General features: G+C 40.3%; 1 protein-coding gene across 1 annotated transcript; it reads left to right on the top strand.

Annotated features, from left to right (window-relative positions):
• Positions 1-988: 988 nt before the first annotated feature.
• HACD2 (3-hydroxyacyl-CoA dehydratase 2) lies at positions 989-19,629 on the top strand. The gene is made up of 7 exons (XM_082235763.1): positions 989-1,361; positions 3,322-3,439; positions 8,283-8,301; positions 10,905-10,993; positions 14,296-14,417; positions 16,670-16,848; positions 18,337-19,629. The coding sequence occupies exons 1-7, from the start codon at positions 1,192-1,194 to the stop codon at positions 18,417-18,419; spliced, it is 780 nt and encodes a 259-aa protein (XP_082091889.1). The 5' UTR covers positions 989-1,191; the 3' UTR covers positions 18,420-19,629.
• Positions 19,630-20,130: the final 501 nt, after the last annotated feature.

Here is a 20,130-nt window from a genome sequence, read left to right as displayed (position 1 = left end):
TAAGGGTGCTTTCGAACTGCTAGGTGGGCAGGAGCTGGGACCTAACGATGGGAGCGCACCCCGCCGCGGGGATTCGAACCGCTGACCATACGATCGGCAAGTCCTAGCCGCTGAGGTTTTACCCACAGCGCCACCCGCGTCCCACTGTTTGACCCATGTAAATGGATAAAGTATGAAAGGTAAGAAGGTAAAGGACCCCTGAACGGTTATATGTCAAGTCAAATTTGACTATGGGGTGCGTGTGGCGCTCATCTCTGCTTTCAGGCCGAGCATTTGTCCACAGACAGCTTTTCCAGGTCATGTGGCCAGCATGACTAAACCGCTTCTGGTGAGACAGAACACCATTCAGTAAGCCCAAGAGGCTCTGGCCACAGCGCCGCCCAAGTCCCCTTATGAAATGTGATGCTGTAGTTCAGAAGGCTTTAACCTCTTCAGACCCAGCACATACATGCAGACTCAATGTTTATTTGATTGGCATCCGTCTGTCTCAGGGAGCCAAGGTTACAAGGCGACTATGCTGCACCTCAGGTTGGGCTGCAATCCAATTGCCTCAAAGCTGGCTGGGTGTCCCTGGTGTGGTGGTAGGCATTATTTCTCAGCTAAGCAACCTTCACAGGGTGGTTGCGAATCTAAAACTGGATGGTCACCATCTAGACCTCTTAAACGTCCTTAGGAGGAGAATGGCACATGAATCCTGATAAATAGGTGCTTATAGGATTAACTCTGTGAACAGCGTTGGCGATTTCGACAACTGGCTCAACAGCAAACGCAAGTGGTACGCAAGTGCAATACCAACCTGACCAGTACACGCCTTTGCATTACAATTACCTGGTAGCGGCAGGTATACATTTATGCCACGGTAGGTTTATGCTGCGCTTGCTGGGACAAAACGAAAACATCCCGTGCTAGGCGCTGGCGGCTCTGGACTCTGACCATGGCGTCGCTTCGCCCTGCCAGGTGGAAGGCGGGGCAGCGGCCCCACACCCGCCCCGGAGTAGGCGGAGCGCGTCAGCCGCAGGGAGAGGCCCGGCAAGCCCCGCTCCTCGCCGCTTCCCTTCGCCGGCGCTTTCTTCTCAGCGCCGCCTCTTTCCCCTGCCAAGTGGAAGTAGACGCGGGGGCAAAGGCAAAGCCGCAGTCGCGCCGGGTCGCTGGAGGAGAAGGAAGAGCGCTGCCGAAGAGACAGAAAGTGCAATGGCGGCCTTCGGTGGCGGCGGCGGCGGCGGCGGCGGCGGCAGCCGTCGAGCGGATAATGGCTACGGGATCAGTGGGCAGCAGCAGCAGGCGGGCTCCCGGCGGCGGAAAGGCCCCGGAGCCTTGGCCACGGCCTACCTGGTCATTTACAACGTGGTCATGACAGCCGGGTGAGCGAGCGCCGGTGCGGTGGGTGTGGGTGTGACAGAGAGGATCTTTCCCCCTCGTCTGAACGGAACCAAGAAGGCCTCCTTCCCTCCCGCTCCCATTATATATATATATATGCGCTCTGAGAAGCTAACGGAAGCTTCCCCACCGTCGCCTCAGCCTGCTTGCTCCCTTCTCTCCTAGGGTGACGGGGGAGGGGGCTGGCCTAGTGCTGACCTTGGCCTCTGACAGAGCAAGGCAGGTCTTCTGTAGCGTTCTTGGCTGGTATTGGAATAATAGCAACTTCTGTCCCTTTTGAGCCCCTCTTTTAATTGAGGAACATTAATGCTACTTTTCACACACACCCACACTTTCAACAAGAATAGACAATTATCGTAATAATGTGTTGGTGTACAATAATACTGTAATAAAAATGTATACAGTACAGTGATAAAGTGGCTGAGGCAGCCCGGCCAGATAGGCAAGGTAATAATAATACAGTAATAATAATGTGTGCCATACTAAATGACTGGGAATGGTCACTGGAATGCAATGCGTATCCAGATAGTCATAGCGCAACACAAATCTGTATGGTGCCAAAATACTTGCTCTAGGCTAAGGAGTCAAGATTGGCCGCTGTTCTTTGTTGATTGTGACAGTTATGCCTAGTACCCATTGAAATGTGTGAAGCCAGCCTGGGTGTGTCAGTTCCTGATACCTTGTGTACAGCCCATAACTTAGTCTGCAATATGCCTATATATGTGATTTTAAATTGGTAGTGATATTTGAGCATTTCAGTAATGCTAGGAGAGTGAAAGTTTTGTTAATTTCTAATAAACTCCCACCAGTCATCCTCATAGTAATGTGTATAGTAAAAAAATTGTTAAACTTATATTGCTCAAAAATGCATTCATGTTTTTCTGTGTTGGGCATCTTTTCAGAATAATTATTTGAGATTGTGTGCTTTAGTAACAGAGTACATGTACAAACAAAATGTATTTTTAGCCATCTCCTGAAAAGACAAGGTTATATCTTGCCCTGGTTTAGTGCAAAGGTATGTTTAAAAGCTGCAGTGAAAAGCATATCTGCATATTAACTGTGTACATCAAATGAAAAAAACTACATATGCAGTTTGGAAAAGAAATGTTTTACAGTTGTTTTACAGTATGTAGTAATGCAGAAGATAGCATCCTCTAATATCCATCCATCATAAAAGGTTGTTTAATTTGATTTTGCAACTAACACTATCATTTTTAATCATGACACTTACATCTAATTACACCAGATATAACTGCTTCTTTTTAATCATTGCTTGGTACTGGTAAAGAGGAGAATAAAAACTTAAAAATCATTGCTTTATGAGCCTTTATTTTTCTTATAATGCAATGTTACTACATTGTATGAATTTCATCTCCTGTTCTTAGAATGTAACTAGATGTTAAAAAGCACAGCCAACTCTTTAAATGTGGGTCTACCCAACCATACATAAAGTGGGTGCCCACCACAACCTGCAGCCTACAGCAGCCCAGCTGAGAGGAAAGTGACAATGAGGGGTAGGTTTCAGGGAGGCTAAGTACAGCCATAGCAAAGGTTTAGGACTAACCTTCCTGAATGTCTTTTTGCTCTTAAAACCAGTCTGTTAACATCTGCTTTATAGGTCACTGGGCATACCATAATTTTTTTAAAAAGAGGATGAGTAAACAAACAGCAGAGGTGGAACAGGACTTACTGCCACTGCCTGATTGTTCACTGTCTCTTTCCAAGGTGTAGCAAAGCTAAGAAAGAGAAGCAGCCTCAGCAACTGTCAGTAGTGATGGTGAGGGGGTAGACTCCCTGAGGAATTGGCATCCCATGAAGGTGTCTTGCCCAAAGGCCTATTATAAACCTAGAGCGGCACTAGTTCCTGCTTTCAGTCAGAAGATCCTTAGTTGTTTTTCAATAGGCATTAACAAAGCATTTGCAATCTCTCCTTTTTTCTTCTAGGTGGCTTGTTATAGCAGTTGGTTTAGTCAGAGCATACCTCACCAAGGGTAGCTACCACAATCTTTATTATTCAATAGAAAAACCATTGAAGTTCTTCCAAACTGGAGCTTTGGTTGAGGTATGTGTACCAGGGAACATGGCCTTCTAATTGCAGTGAAATAAAGTTTTGTATTTCCTATGCATTTCATTCATTAACTTGCTCCTGCATTGAATTCTATCCCTTTTGATAGATAGACCACTGGTAAGTATTGGTTTCCTTCATTACATCAGAAGTGAAATCTGAAACATGAAAACAATAGCATCAAAGTGAATTTGACATTATGCAGTGAAACTATTATTTTCAAGTTAATTTATTTTCTGAAGTTCTACTCTCTGGTGATTGCCCCTCTGCAACCATTCTTAAATAGCATAATTGTAATTGAAAAAATAGGTTATAATTAATTAATAGGTTTAATTTAATTTTCAACACTAGAGACCATTGCCTAGTGCCTTTGTTCCCTTTACTATAAAACCAAGAGAGCTTTATAGTTTTACAGAAAAGAAAGAAAAATAGTGGCTGATGTTTGTGGTTTTAAACATTCCAAGAAAGCCAAACAAATGTCTCCCCATAAGGTTCCATGAGTCGATAGAACCAAAATCAATAAAAGGATGCCATATGCATATGGTATAGAATGTGCGAGTTCCCTCGTCCCCAGATCAATATTCCTTTTGTGAAATTGTTAATTTGTCTATAGGCACAATGTCCCATACTTCTGAAATTTTTCTCACTTTTTGCAATCACTAATCAACTCTTCTAGTTGCAGTTAATATATGGGGAATGAAGTATTTATTGGTTGTGTTCTTTTTTCTTTTTTCTTTTTTAAATTTATTTTTATTAAATATTTTCTTGGTTTACAAAAGTACATGCCTTGTCTCTTTTTTCAGGTTGTACAATATTTCTTACAAATCAGTTACATTTGTTGTGAAACATTAGTGTTGAGTACAGTATAAGATTGGGGAAGAAGAGGGGGGAGAGGAGGGGTGGTGAGGCTTATATCCTTTTGTATAGTGTACATGTGGGGTTCTGTGTCAGCGTCAACTGGGTAGCTTCTCTTTCTATTTGTTTATTACATTTGCTTGGTAGTGAGAGGTATTGTGGGGCAGAGTGTGGTTAGTTATCTGTGGTTGGCTGCAGTGGGATTTGCTTGCATTTGTGAGGGGGGGAGGGCTTGTTGGTTAGGTAAGCCAGATTGATTTTTATGCTGCTGTCAGTGGATTCTTGTTGTCTTGTTGGACTGTGTATGTGATAAAGCCATACCGGGGTGAAGGCATCCTCTTCTATTTGTCCCCATGTCAGTTTCAGTTTATTGGTTAAGGCCATTTCCCATACAATTCGATACCATTGGTCCAGGCTTCCTCAACCTCGGCCCTTCAGATGTTTTGACACTACAATTCCCATCATCCCTGACCACTGGTCCTGCTAGCTAGGGCTCATGGGAGTTGTAGGCCAAAAACATCTGGGGGGCCGAGGTTGAGGAAGCCTGCATTGGTCCATGTTTACTCTCTGAGAGCTCTTTGTAATGTGGGTGGTTGTTATGATCTTGGAAGATGTTTAGTAGGGCCAGTTCTGGAGTGAGTTCTAATACCTGTTTAGTTATTTTGCATATCTTTTGTAGTACCGCGGCCAGAAAGGTTGGAATTTAGGGCATTCCACATACCACATGTGGAGCTATGTGCCTGTGGAGGTGCAGGCTCTCCAACATCTTGGTGAGGTTCTTAGGCGTATCAATGCCAGTTTCTGTGGTGAGTTTCAGAGTGAGTTCCCTTTTGGCTGATATGGTCTTAAAGGGAGGTTTAGGCCACATTCTAGTCCATTGGGTGGGGTTAATTTCATAGCCTGTGTCGTGCTCCCATTGTTCTTTGATTGCATCATGGGGGTTTGTGTGATTATGGAGCAGTATTTTGTATATTGTGGATACCATCCCTTTGCTGTGTCCCTCTGCTATCAGGAGAAGGTTTTTGAAGGTGGTCAAGGGCCTAGCGGCTGCTGATTTTACTGCTGGATTGTTTAAGAAGACCTGTAGTTGATGGTGTGTTAGTCAAGGTATTTGGGTGTTCCTTAGTTTGTCTTGTATTTCTTGTTTTGGTATGGGTTTGTTGTTTTTGTAGAAGTCTTTTAGACAGTGTAGGTCTTTGGCTTGCCGGGGTTTTTATCTGGAGGTTTTGAGCTGCATGTTGGAATAGTGAGTGATAGGCCAGAGGGGTTAGGGGGAATGGGGACTTTCCTTTCTGTGTGAGCCTGTTCAGTGTTGTGGGGATTTTCTTTAGTTTGTTTTGAAGAAATGGGTATGCTTCTTTTGGGAATGTTTTCGATGGTGTCTCTCTCCAAGTGGACCCATTGTTTTGTCTTTTCTTCTAGAATATACGGGATTATGTGGCGTACTTGGTTGGCAATGTAATATGATTTTGTGTTGGGGATTCCCCATCCTCCTTCTGAGGAGGGGAAGTGCAGGTATTTGGGGCTTATTCTTGGCTATTTGTGTGAGAAAATAAATGAGTGTAGTTTTTTCTGGGGGAATCCAGATAGGGAGGGTTTGGAATAAATAGGTTAGTTGTGGGAGGGTGATCATTTTGATCATGGCTATTTTGTCTGAAAGTGTGAAGTTGGTGTTGTTCCATTTCCTCAAGTCTCTGTTGATTTGTCGCCACCTGGGCTTGTAATTGTAGAGGCATAGTTTATTGAGGTTTCTGGTTATTTGAACCCCTAGGTACCTGAATTTGGTGCTGCAGAGTTTTATCTTTGTGATGTTGGTGAATTCCTTTTGGGTATGCAGGCAGAGCGGGAGAGTGTTGAAGCACATAGCCTCAGATTTTGCAAAGTTTACTTGTAGGCCCGACCCCATTGCAAATGTGTTGAGTTCTTTAGTTAGGGTGGTTGTTATGTTTATGGTGTCTGGTGTTGTGAACATCAGGTCATCTGCAAAGAGCCCTAGTTTGTATGTTTTACCTTTTTTTCCACACCCTTGATATCTGGGGCTGCTTGGAGTCAGATTGCTAGGGATTCCAGGGCCAAGATGACTAGGACGGGAAACAGTGGGCATCCTTGTTTTGTGCCTCTTTGTATTGCTTTGGTATTGGAGTTCATATTGTTAATTCTGCATTTTGCTAAGGCTTGGGAGTAAATTTGTTTGAGGGTTTGTAGGAAGTTGGGGCCAAATTTCATGTTAGTTAATACTGCAAATAGATAATTCTAAGCAATCAAAGGCTTTAAATATGTCTAGGAACATGATCGCCAGTGGGAGTTTGGTCATTTTGCTGTATTCTATCAGATCCAGCAGTTTCTAATGGGGGTCTGTTACGTTGCGACCAGGGGTAAAGCCTGCCTGGTCCAGGGTGACTAGTTTGTGTAGGAAGATTTTAAGCGGTTAGGCAGGATTGATGTGAATATCTTGTAACCTTGGTTTGTGTAGTTTCAGGATTTTGAATACTGTCTCTATTTCCTCAGGGGTGATAGGGCTGTCCATGAATTCTTGTTCCTCTGCAGTTAAGGTTGGCATGGTCAGCCCTGTTAGGAATCTTCTGATTTCCTGTTCAGGTGGTGGTGTGGGAGATGTATAGTTTGGCGTAAAAAAATCAGCAAATTCTGAAGTTATTTCTTCTTTTTTAGTGACACAGTATATTCTTGTTTTGAGGAATTTTTCCCTGCATCTGTTTGCTCATAGTCTGGAGTTCTTACCTCCATATTCATAAAAGCATTGTTTTTATTATTTTTATTAATAAATGAAAACTAATGGTATTAATGAAAAGGGGGTTGTGTATATAATTAAAAAATGTATTGGTGGTAATTTTGATTCACAGGCAGTTTTAATTTCACTGCAGGGCCCATGAGGCCTGGATATCGGGTTCCTGGCTTAGGGCTAAGGCGGCAGTCCCCAGAAGTGACCTTCAATGGTTCAGGCCTCCTGCATGGACGCCATTACAGTTCTTCAAAGAAAATAACAATAAAAAATAAAAGATATTTTAAAAATCAAATAAAATAAATAAGTTAATTGATTAATTAATTTCCAGTGGGGAGGTCCCGTGTTGCGTTTGTTTTTTCCTGGTGTGGTCTCCGGTGCATGGTCCCCCCCCCCCGCCCTCAGCCTGCACTTTTCATGCCAGGCACCGGGGAGGTAGGCTCATGGTTGGGCCTGGGCTAGGCTGCGTGATTCCTCACGGCCTCCCTGGCCTTTCCAGTACCCTCCTACCTCTCTCCCTTGGTGGTGGTGGCAGCAGTGGCTACAGCAAGCTGGTGTTCGGCTGGGGGGGGGTGCTTTTTGCTTATTGTTTTCTGTTCACCTCTGGAGGCCTCCAGGCCTTGGAGCTCTGCTGGGCCGTTGAGGGGGTGTTTTTGGTCCCGGTGGGGCCATGGATACTGGGGGGGGGGCTGGGGGCTCTGTGCAGCCTTGATTATGTTCTTAATCTGAGGAGTAAAGTAAGATAGTAGGGCAAATTCTGGTTTGTAGCAATTGTCCCATCATTTGATTAATTTTTTGAAAAACTTCCCAAAAGAAAAGCAGACCACCACATGTGTACTAGAGAACCAGGTAAATTGTATTACCACCAGCAAAGGTTGGATGTGTTATGATTAATTCTATACAATCTGGCTGGGCACATGTACCAGCGATGTGCTATCATTAAAGCATTTTCTTGAGTTCTAACTGAGATGGAGCTAAATGGTAGTTTATTCCAAATTTGTTCCTAGAGTTGTTCCTCTAATTCTTCTCCAAAAATATATATATATATCATTTTAGTCTTAATGAAGTGAGAGGAAGGGCAGCCAATTGTTTGAGGATCTAATATAGTTGGGAGATTATTCCCTCTCCCAGTTGGTTGAGTTGAGTAGTTAGTTGCTCAAAACTATTTAAGTTGTGTAATGCTTGAGTCCTTGGCTTGGTCTTTGTTTTTGTTTTTGTTGACTTTATATGTTCTTTTTGTTCTAGATTCTGCATTGCGCAATAGGTAAGTTACTGGATTCATGTAGCTTATTCACTTTATTCTTTTAAAAAAAAATAATAGCAAAAATATAAAGCATGATAAACATTTCTAATTTCACACTTTTTCTTCTTCCTAATGCCTATTCTAAGGAGGATTCCAAACCCCACTTACACTGTACAGGAGGGAGTGGAGCTGTACTTCTGATTAGCTTTTCTGGCCAAGGTAGCCTCTTGTCATTGCCAGCCTCCCTGTTCTGCCTGTAAAATGTGCTGGTGGGAGAGCAAAAGGCAGGATACCCACTGGCAGTACCCAGAAGAAGCACCCTAAATGGGGTGTTCTGAATATGTGGCAGGGCTGAGCCAGTCCAGGAGCCATTAGAGCCTGAGCTATTTCAGTGCCATCCCATGAAAGCATTGGGCCCAATCACTGTACCAGCTCCATGCTGCCACAACAGTCTATCTCCTGCCTGATGATGTGGCAATGGCCTGACCACTCTGTAGAACATCAGGGTAAGGTGGGGGAGGTTTGAATTGCATAATGAGAGTGTCAATATATGACTCCAAAGTAACTTGCAAATTCAGGATGTAATACAGGTTGTTACTACATATCAGAGTGCTCTGTATCACCCATCTATATTTGTCATTGTCCTGTACTATCTTTGGAAATTTCTGCTTAGTAAAACAAGGCTTGGTTGTTGAGCAAAAAATGATGTGTAACAATGCCATTCTTGTAAGGACACAAGGAATGCCTTGCCGGATCAAGCCTTAGGTTATTTTGTTCTGTTCTTGGCACCAACAGTAGGCAGAAAGATACATCTGGGAATCTCACAAATAAGCCATGATGGAGATCACTGATCCCTGTTGTTTGTCCCCAATATCGGGTGTTTAAAAAGAAACAGACTCTGAAGAGGTCTGTTCGCCTTTAGGTTTTCTAACCCTTTTAAAAAAGAAAAAGGGGTGCCCACAAGATGGACATAATGTTTGTGGTCTCTCAGATCCCAGCTTCTTAATTAGGCTTACCACTGACCCCAACAGCACCATGAGGATTTCAAGCTAAGTCCCCTGAGAGGGTATGCTGGCATCAGCACAATGAGGTAAGGCAGCAAGCCTTATGAATTATTTCAGACCCAAAGAAAAAGCAACAACTTTCCTCCCCTTACAGCAAATAGGGCCCTCTATAATTGCATTTGAGACTCTAGCCTTTGAGACTCTAGGCACCGATATAGGAGATAAAAAATAAAAACAAAGACCTTGCTACACAGTGAAAAAGGCTGAAATATGAGTTAATGAATGACTGGGAAGAACTGCCAAAACAGAAACTTACTGACTGGAATAAACAACAGCCTCTGAAGCTTTAGACTTGTCAGTCAACAACAAAATGATTAGAAAGCTATTTTTAAAAAGGCAGTGCAGAGTGTAAAGAAACATCTGGAGAAGATGTGTGAATGTACATGGAATTATAGAGGAAATAGGTGGACATTAAACCCTCCATTATTAACTTGTTTAACATATTGTGTCTTGACCTGAAACTGGAAGTTAATAGTCTGGAACGAGCTCACAGAGCTGTCAGACCGAGACCCAAGGACTCTTGATAATAATAGTAGTAACAACAAGTTTCTTGTACCCCACCCATTTGACTATAAGAGCTTCCTGAAACAGGACTGCCTTCAGATGTCTGCAAAAAGTCATATACAATCATACCTTGGTTGATGAACTCCTTGCGACACGAACGTTTTGGCTCACAAACGCCACAAACCTGGAAATGAGTATTCCGGTTTGTGAATGTTTTTTGGAACCTGAACGTCCGAAGCGACTTCCGCGGCTTCTGATTGGTTGCAGGATCTTCCTTGGTTTCTGAACATTTTGGAAGTTGAACAGACTTCCAGAACAGATTCTGTTCAACTTCCGAGGTATGACTGTAATTGCTTATCTCTTTGACATCTGACATCTTTCTCAAGAGACATTTGTCAGGTACTTATTTGTCAGGTACTCAAAAAAAAGGAAGAAAAAGAAGAAGATCTAATGCAAAAAGTGAGAACCTTACAAAACCTACAATATAATAGTTTATTATTGTTTTACAAGATCTGGCACTTGAAACTTCTAAAGAAAATACGTGAACTGTGCCCCTTCACACTAAAGATATGGAATGCATGTTAACAATGTTATATTGTAAAAATCATTTTCAGAACGTGATTAAAATGAAGGTTTCTAGAGCACTAGGGATCACCTGAACCTTAATATCCCAGCTCAGTCACTGATATCATCAGCAGGAGTGTTGTTGGTTATTCCTTGAGTGGGTAAGGCTCATTTTAAAACAACTTGAAATAGAGCCTTTAGCATCATCAGTATGATTTTTTGGATACCAGAGATAGAGATTCAGCAGGTGCCTTCTGTTGCAACTTTTAAACACCTGTTGAATCTATTATATTCTACCAGGCCTATGTAGGCAGTTGAGAATACACCTTTCCACAATGGTTCTTTGACGCCTGATTTTAATCTTTTATATCATTTTTACTGTATGTTTTTATGTCCTTTCATTGTAAACCATTTTGTTATATTTCATGAAATAATGGTATATAAATATTTATGTAAACTGAGGATATAGACCAATATAAACTTTCTTTTCAGGAATTGTTCCCTCTTCTGTTGTGCTAACTACTTTCCAGGTGATGTCAAGAGTTTTTCTGACATGGGCTGTAACACATAGTGTAAAAGAGGTAAGTTAAAAGAGAGCAAGAAAAAGATCCATTTATTCCCTAGAACTAAATGTTTGTACTCTTTTGTATATTTCCTGTTCCTTTTACTGGGTCCACTGTGTGTGTTTTTGGTGGACACCTCAGGATCAGCTGTTTTTGTGAGATGTGTTTCCAGAACTCTTAATTGTAACATCTGTGCTGGCTCCTTGCCCACTGATGCAGTTGTATCTTCCCACCTACTGTGCAGATAAGGTAGTGTGGAAAGAAGCATGCAGGTGGGTGGGGAATGGAAATGGAAATCATGTAAAACAAATTAACTAGTGAACTTCTTTTCAAAACTTTGGACTTAAAACTTGGTTTAAGTTGCCTGTCTTTGCCATTTTCAGATAGCTATTTAGTATACATGAAACAAGATTCACAGTTTTCTAAGGGTTGGAAATTATATATGTAGGTCTGGTTTAACTATTCATTGTTTGGAAAGGGACAGTGCATCAAAAGTTCCCACTTTCATGTCAATCTCTACACTTTGGTTAACTGGGCTGTTACTTCCTGTAATTTTATTTACATGGCTAATATAGAAACACTATTAAAAAATAAAAAGTATCCATTTGTGAGAGACACCCTCACTGAATATAGGTGCATGACCAATATTATGGGTGCATTAACAGATAAAACTCCCCCTGTTTTCACAGTAGAGGTCTATGATTAACTGCTTATGGTAGCTTTCTAAAATTTCTCAGCTGTGAGGTGTTTTATTTTTGTGGCAGCTGCCCAGTGTCCACTCTCCCCAACCAAGGATTCAGAGTGAGGCAGCACTTCTGGAACAAAACTATATGTTTATTTAATTATACTTTAGGGAAGTTTAACGCTTGGTGGTTTCATAAGGCACACAGCTTGGTTTAAAATACACACTCCTTTCAGAGAAACTTTTTAAGCAGCAGTCTCCTACAAATCAAGTCTCAGGTAGACTTTTCACCTAAAATGGCTATCAAGTTCTAAGCAGCAGCATCCACCCACTCAGCCCCTTCTAAGATTTAACTTCCTGTCACGAAATAAAAACTGAGTTGCACTGCGTAGCTAACCCCACTCAGTGTGGACAGTTTAGGTTTTGAACCATCTGACAGTCCCTCTCCCACTGAGAGTCAAATCCCTATCTGACTGTTAAACTGGCAGCAGCTCACTTAAAGGCCACGCTTTCCTGATTGGCGTTTGCTTTTTGCTGTTGTACAAGCAGCATGTTGTAGCCCCACTTGACTCAAAGGAAGTGTAACTGTAGGACAGAGGAAGTGAACATACTTTCCAAATATCCAATATGCAGCATTTTATATGTGCAAATAGAATCCAGATTATTTGTAACATGTTAGAAAACAGTTCAAGTAATTTGGCAATAAAAATAGTCAAAACTGTATTGTACTCTATCAGGTTCCCAAGTATCTCAGATGAAGAGTTAGTTGACAGGTTCACATTAGCATTCCTTTCCTTGTGAGATGAGTGTTACCTACATTCTTAATAAACAAAAAACAAAAAAACTTTTGCTTCCCCCCCTCCCCCTGAAGGAATACCTACATACCTGACCTCCCTGAACAAGTTCAGCTATTACGGATTTTGTAAGATGATATGTGGATGCATGAATAATGTGTGTTTTTTGGTTAAATCTGCCATATTCTTCTTAGGATCTTGAATGAGAAACTCTTAATGTTTTGCTTGCTTTCTCACATATCTAACTCTTTCTTGAAGAAGAAGTCTTACATTATTTCTGATCAAGCCTAATCAAATGGTGTTCCGGAATCTGAAACATGCATTTTGTTGTTTACATGTTATTCCTTCTGGATCCTTTGTTCCTAATATTTAATAGTAATTGCATGGGGCAATTCAGTAATGTTTGAAGAATGTGCTTGCTCTTATTCCTGGAATGGTCAAGTTGTTAGCTATTTCTTTGCATGTTGTAGCCTTTCTGCTACTTGATATCTGAAATCTCAGGCAAGTTCACTAAGCATCAATCTGAATGCTGCTCATGCTTATTAAGAGAAAAGTGGAAAATAATCTAGAGCAGGCATCCCCAAACTCGGCCTGCCAGATGTTTTGGGACTACAATTCCCATCATCCCTGACCACTGGTCCTGTTAGCTAGGGATGATGGCCGAGTTTGGGGATGCCTGATCTAGAGCATAGTTGAGAAATCAAAAACAAGTTAGTGAGGAAAACTGTCAAAATAAAACCATATCCTGTGCACTTTATTTTATTCTTGCCTAAATCTGTATTTGCAAGAAGAATAAACTGTGAAAAGTATTCTGTTCATGGAATGCTAATACAGCCAACACAGTCAATTAAGAAATAATAAAGCACACACATTTGCTGGCTGGCAGAGCAGACCAGGCAAGTACAGTGGTGCCCCGCAAGACGAATGACTCGCAAGACGGAAAACTCGCTAGACGAAAGAGTTTTCCGTTTTGGAGGTGCTTCGCAAAACGAAATTCCTATGGGCTTGCTTCGCAAGACGACAATGTCTTGCGAGTTCCTGCTGGTTTCCCCCCCCCCTTTTCTAAGCCGCTAAGCCGCTTATCAGCTGATCCGATCAGCAGATAAGCCGCTAAAAGCCGCTAATAGCGCTAATCCGCTAATCCGTCAATGGGCTTGCTTCACAAGACGAAAAAACCGCTAGACGAAGAGAATCACAGAACGGATTCTTTTCGTCTTGCGAGGCACCACTGTACCAGGATGGTGCAAAGCCAGCCCCTCCCTGTTTCTCTTGAGTCTTATATAGGAAGCTTGTGAAGCACAGGGTACTGTGTAATTCTGAAGTTGGAAATTGTTGGCTATAGGGTTTTCTAGGAAATGATTTTGTGTGACGAGTATGTAATGTTATGTTTGCATGGGATGATGCATCAAGCTTAGTTACTTTGTATTACCAAATGATGTAATATTTATACCTTCATACAGAAACATTGTATACATCATGAACTCTGGTGAAATTAGACATTATGTCAGCTGTTATGCCTTTGTTTATTTTTCATTTAAAAAGCAGGCTTTTAAAAATATACTCCGTAATCATACTACAAGCAACTTAAGGTAACTTTCTCAGATTTTTATGTTGTGTCATTTCTGAGCAACACTTAATTTATGTGTATGCACAGGCATTCTAACCTTGAAATTACAAAGGAGAAGGCAAATTACATAGAAGAGTATTATTCCCCCCCCCATAAATATTTCTGCTTTCCTGTGGACCTGAATTACAAAGTTTGAAAAGGTAGATTTAAAAGCTTGTCATTTTAGAAAGTTTATAATTTATTTTCAACTTACAGCAACTGTATTTTTCTTTAATAGGTACAAAATGAAGACTGCATCCTCCTTTTTGTTGTTGCCTGGACAATCACAGAGATCGTCCGTTATTCCTTTTATACTTTCAACTTATTAAACCACCTTCCTTACTTCATCAAATGGGCCAGGTAAGGGCATTAAGCACTTCATGATTATGAGCCTGAGAAACTATACATCAGTGGGCATATTTCCCTAATAATTGCAAAACAGAAATATCAGTCCTAGAAAATAAAGAGAATGTTGACATATTTATTTTATTCAAAAATTAATAATCTTCATTTTCATAAAATATATCAAGGAGTCTTACAGCATATAAAATACAATAAAACCAATCTATCAATATATATAAAACACAGTGTAAAACATCTGTAAATACTGGTTGAATAAAGCAAAAATGCACATTATAAAGGCCTGTCTAAACAGTACAATTTCAGAAGACATCTGAAAGAAGGTAGGGGTGGCTCCTGCTGAACCTCTAGTTATGGAGTTCTACAGGACAGGACCTGTTGCACTAAAGGTTTGGTCCTTTATGAAGGCCAACTGAACCTCAGGGGTATAGGGAACTATCAGAAGTCCATCAGAAGATCCCAGTGATAGAGGTGGAGTATAAATGATTAGATGGCCTTCAAGGTACTTCGGGATCAAGTAATTGAGGGCTTTGTGAATTAACACAAGAACATTGAACCTGACCAGCTAGCAAATCGGCAATCAGTGCAGCTGTCTTAACATCAGAGTAACATGTTCCTAGTATTCCCCTTCTGTGAGCAGTCTGGCCACTGTACTCTGCACTAGTAGCAGCTTCTGGACCAGAACCAAAGGCAGCACCAAATAAAGTGCATTACAATAATTAAGTCTTGAGGTTACCAATGCAATACAAGTTCACAAACTTGGTGTCATGAACTGGCTGGATGCAGATAATGGTGGGATGAACCAGCTGGGGAAGTCCCAAGGGAAGAAGGCTCAGAGCCCAGGGATTGGTGGTGGGACAGTGGTGAGTGATCAGAGGGAGAAGACTGGGAGGAAGTGTTGGAAGCTAAGTGGTAGCAGGGCTTAGTGAGCTGGGAGAGTCTAAGTCCAGAATCAGAGGCAGAAGCTGAAGCAGGGGAGGAGGGATGCCAAGAGGCAAAGATGAGTCTGGCTGATGAAGAGGCATAGGTGTCTCCTTCTCCTGCTGCAACAAGTTCCCCTCTACCTTTATCTCCCAGAACCAGAAGAGTAATGAAAAGGGTGGAGGAGAGGTTGGCTGCACGTAGGTGCAATCTCTTAATTGCTTGGGAAAAGCTGTGGAGAAGAGGTAACTTAAGACAACTGTGGGGAGGTGGGGACTTTCAGTCTCAACAACTGATCTATGGGGCAAGACCTTTCGGGGATGAACTGCTGTGCTCATTAGGCTTAACACTCTGCCATGTTTGTGCAGATGCATTATTGCTAATAAAGAGTTAGCTTCAACTTGAAAGGTGTGACTTTGGTTCAGGACCAAAAGTATTTGCATATGTTCTACACATTGTTAACATTTTCTTGTATAAAAGAATATTTTGTACTTTGAAATATTGTTGAATTAATGAAAATATATCTTTATTGAATAAAAGTCCTAACTAAGCAAAAGCTAGTGATCCTCCAAGTTTTATTAGTTTGGACAATCAGGGACTACAGAACTGGTTTGCATAATGCTCATCTATAGTTTTGAGCTACATCAGGGGTGGGGAACCTGAGACCCTCCAGATGTTGTTGGGCTATAGGTCTCATAATCTCTGACCACTGGATATACTGGTTGGGGCTGATCGGGGTTGGGATATATATACTGAGGAACAGGTGCTGCATTTCTGCTATGTGCAGCAGCTAGAATAAGCTTGAGTGAAGTTAGAGTAGTTTAATTTAATTTTTAAAGAATCCTGTCTAAACAAACTAACTTCAAACTATGGGATAGAAAGTGGAGTTGTTGTTTTCTAAATCACTCTCTCTAAAGGTACTATTTGGCACGAGAGACAAGCTTCCATGGTGCGAAATAGCAGGGCTCCAGTGCAGGAGGAAATAGTTAAATTTCCTTCCCTTTTCACACTGGCCCCATTCTTGATGAATGACCCCCAGCATCTGTTATTTGCACTAATATATATAATGCCATATAGAAAATATTACGTTGCATTGTATTAGCAACCTTTTCATACTCCTTGTCTCATGTACTCTGCAGTTGCATTGAACGTAGTGGAACTTATTTCTGAGTGAACATGTGAAGCATACACACAAAAGCTCATACCAATAACAAATTTAGTTGGTCTCTAAGTTGCTACTGGAAGGAATTTTTAAATTTTGTTCCGACTACAGCAGACCAGCACGGCTACCTACCTGTAACTTTGCATATCTGTGTTTTTGTTTGTTTTAGGTACACGTTGTTCTTCGTACTGTATCCAATGGGAGTTTTAGGAGAATTGCTCACAATATATGCTGCTCTGCCCTATGTCAGACGGTCCGACTTGTTTTCAATTAGTTTACCTAACAAATACAATTTCTCCTTTGACTACTATACATTCCTGATCTTGACTATGCTATCTTATATTCCACGTAAGTATAGCACTAAGTTAAATGCTTCCACCCTTGAGATCTGTAGCTGTTAAGACTAAAAGCAGTTTAAAATGCCTGGAAACATATTTTAGCTGTACATGTTTCAGTGTTCTAGAATGAGCAAGCATTATAAAAGGTGGGTTTTCAACAGTGAAAAATAGCAGTAAATTTAAATGCACAGATCCTGCGTTACTGAGGCATAGAACAAAAGCAAGTTTTTGAACTATGTTTTAATAGTTTTAAAAGCTGATTTCCCTCTGGCACTTGTGGAATTCTTGTTTCCCTTTAGTTTACCTATAGCCATCTTTTTCTATTCTCTCCCTCTTCTTATGTTCCAATTAGGGGATGAAAGCAAAAGAGAATATATATTTGTTTCAAGAGTGCTAGTTGCAACTGATCTTTTTTTTTCATGTTTTGAAAGAAGACTTTGGGTTTTAGCTTTGTTTTCTCTTTCATGTAATAGAGCATAATAAGTTTTTGAAGCCTAGCTTTTGTGATAGAAATGAAAAATTCATTTAATCCCATGCTGGCATATTTGCCTGTGCAGATATTTTTATCATAGTTATCATCTATTAAAACTCAAAAACTGTCATGACCACATGACAAATGTACACATTGCAAAACGTACAAAAGCCCTTAGATGAGGCTCTCTTTCGTGCATTTCATTCTAGTGGTTTCCTAAGGTCAGCTTGAGCGCACAAGCTTCACATTGTGCAATAGAACTGCAAAAATAATTGGGTACATAGAGTGACCAGTGAAAGTTGCAAATTTTATTGGGCTTTCAAGGAAAGATGATACTGAAAGATACATTGCTGTATTTGTGCATGTATCTTACCAAATCAATATTTTCTCACAGCAAGATCCAGTGTCATTTGAGCAGAAAATTAATGCATCTGTTTGTTTCACAGAGCTATCTCAGCTTCTGTGTTTGTGTAAAAAATATTCATTTTTGTTTTAACCAAGTTCTGGTATAGAATAGAGAGGTATACAAATGAATATGATATTATAGAATTGACTAGCTGGCTAAGTGGTGGGCAACAGAGACACTCTGACTGCGTCTAAAGGTAGAGCAATGAGTGTTACTTGAATAACCACTTACATACTAATTATTACTGGTGCACCAATAATTATACTTATCATTTATAGTAAAATAAAATATGTCATATGCGTTCTCTTTCAAAGCACTTTGTAGAAATCACCTTGCCATTAAGTTGAGCATTGTCATGTACAATGTTTCATACATTATATCTTGCAATTAAAGATGGACAGAAGGGAAATGGCTTCATGGTCCCTTGGTTGACAAGTAAACAATCTTGTATTTTTTTTGGGGGGGGGTTCCCTCCACTTCATTAAAAGAGAGCAGGAAGTATATGTTTGGCTTTGGGGGCACTGATATACATGTGAAAGCCCTAGAGTACATGATATTAAATTGTGTGTAAGTTAAAAAAATACTAACTTTTATTTACATAATTGTTTTCTGTTTTTCAGTCTTCCCTCAGCTGTATTTTCATATGATACATCAGAGAAGAAAAGTACTTTCCCTTCCTGAAGAACACAAGAAATCTGAGTAATCACAGCTTTTGTTCACAGCTGTGCATATAGATACACATGTTTCAAATGTTTATAAATAATACAGAGTATTAAAATGAGTTTTCAAAACAAAAAAGTTTGATAACCTACTAAGGATATCTTTCCACACTGATATTTATTTTAATTTTTAATTTTTAAAACATTGCTCTGTGAAACTGCATTTTTGGCATGTATCTTACCAAATCAGTGAAACACTTATTCTTTTATTTTACCTTTTAATTTATTTATTAAAAACTTGCATTATAATGTCCTTATATTGATGGTATGAGTGATAACAATAATTGTGGTGCCTGAATTAGGATTCCTTTATTCCTTTTTAAAAAATTGCATGCTAGATACTTACATGTATTGTTGTAAATAGAATGCTTTTGACAGTTTTCTAGAACTGCCATGGGCAGACTAATGAAGTCCCACAAAAGACTTTTCTGACTCTAGGTCTGGATGAGGTGATAATCCTAGCAATTCAGGGCACAAACTTAGAGAGAGAGCTGCATTACAATGATTGCAGCAGTAACTCATTGTACTTGCACAACTGATTTTTTTCCCTCGAGAGTGGGGCCTTAAAAATAGTGCAGTGTTGCACAAGAGCATGTGTTCTATAGGTGCAACTTAATCTTATTACCTCAAGCTGGGATGTTTTCCTGCTGTTCTTGAATGCTCTTTTTACTTGTTTTCTTGAAAATGAAGGCCCAGTTTTATTGAAATACTCAAAATATAACTAATTTGTAATTGACCTGGATGCTACTTGAGAACTTTTTATGGCTTTGAATTAGCTGTCCAAATACATCAAGTAGCATTTGGCAAGCATAAGCAGATATATTTTCAGCATCTTGACAAGTTATCTAAAAAGCCTTTTCTTAAAATGAGCTTGTTTTTAAAGTTTTAAATGTTTTCAAAAGCATCATTAATTTTGTGTCCGAAAAGTGATTTTAATGCTTACTTCAAAGCTTATTTAGAGAATGGCTTTTTTATAATGGAACCAGGTGAACATTTTTTATTAAATAACTTGGACACTCTGGGACAAAATACAGCTTGTTCTTTATGCACTTCTTGTTTCCTAGTTATACTGGAAAAACATTAAAAAATTCACCAGTTCTTAAAATGACCTAGGATTCCTTCTCTTTAAAGATAGCTAAACTTTAACCTTTAGCTCAGCTGGTACCAAAAGAAAATAAATGATTCATCATTTTATTGTTGTGTCTTTGGGATCCTATGAAGAATATCAGTGCACCAAAATTGTTCATGCTTCCTGCAGAGTGAATCATAGAAACTGTTATGGTCTAACTTAGATATTCACTATTTAACTTTATTCCTATCCTATAACTAAGAGTGGTATCCAGGATTTTTCACATTCATTCAATAAGTCCAATTCATTTCACATCACACTATCACATGCTTTTGTTCTGCTGCGTTTAGAAAGACAAAAAAAGAGAATTGACTCATTTCACTACTTTGGCATTCCTATTAATCATCTTGAGTTAAGATGCACTCCTCTTGCAGTCAGCTCTGTTATTTCCTTCCATTCTGATACCCACTGCCATTGTGTTGTTAAAAGAGGTTTCTCATGAGCCAGCTCAGCCCACCGGTTCCATCGACCAACACGTAGCTTGGATCCTGCAATTGCCCACAGCAGTTTGAAACCCATGGGTGCTGCCTGGCTTTTTTAAAAAAACAACAACAAAGGTTTCTCAT

The sequence above is a fragment of the Podarcis vaucheri genome (assembly GCF_965113315.1).
Source record: "Podarcis vaucheri genome assembly, chromosome: 1".
Lineage (NCBI taxonomy): Eukaryota > Metazoa > Chordata > Lepidosauria > Squamata > Lacertidae > Podarcis > Podarcis vaucheri.
This window is presented reverse-complemented; position numbering and strand designations above follow the sequence as displayed.

Coding starts and splice junctions, on each gene's coding strand:
- HACD2 (XM_082235763.1), top strand. CDS start 1,192: ATGGCGGCCTTCGGTGGCGGCGGCGGCGGCGGCGGCGGCGGCAGCCGT. Junction 10,994..14,295: donor TAACACATAGTGTAAAAGAG/GTAAGTTAAAAG, acceptor TTTCTTTAATAG/GTACAAAATGAAGACTGCAT. Junction 16,849..18,336: donor TATGCTATCTTATATTCCAC/GTAAGTATAGCA, acceptor TCTGTTTTTCAG/TCTTCCCTCAGCTGTATTTT.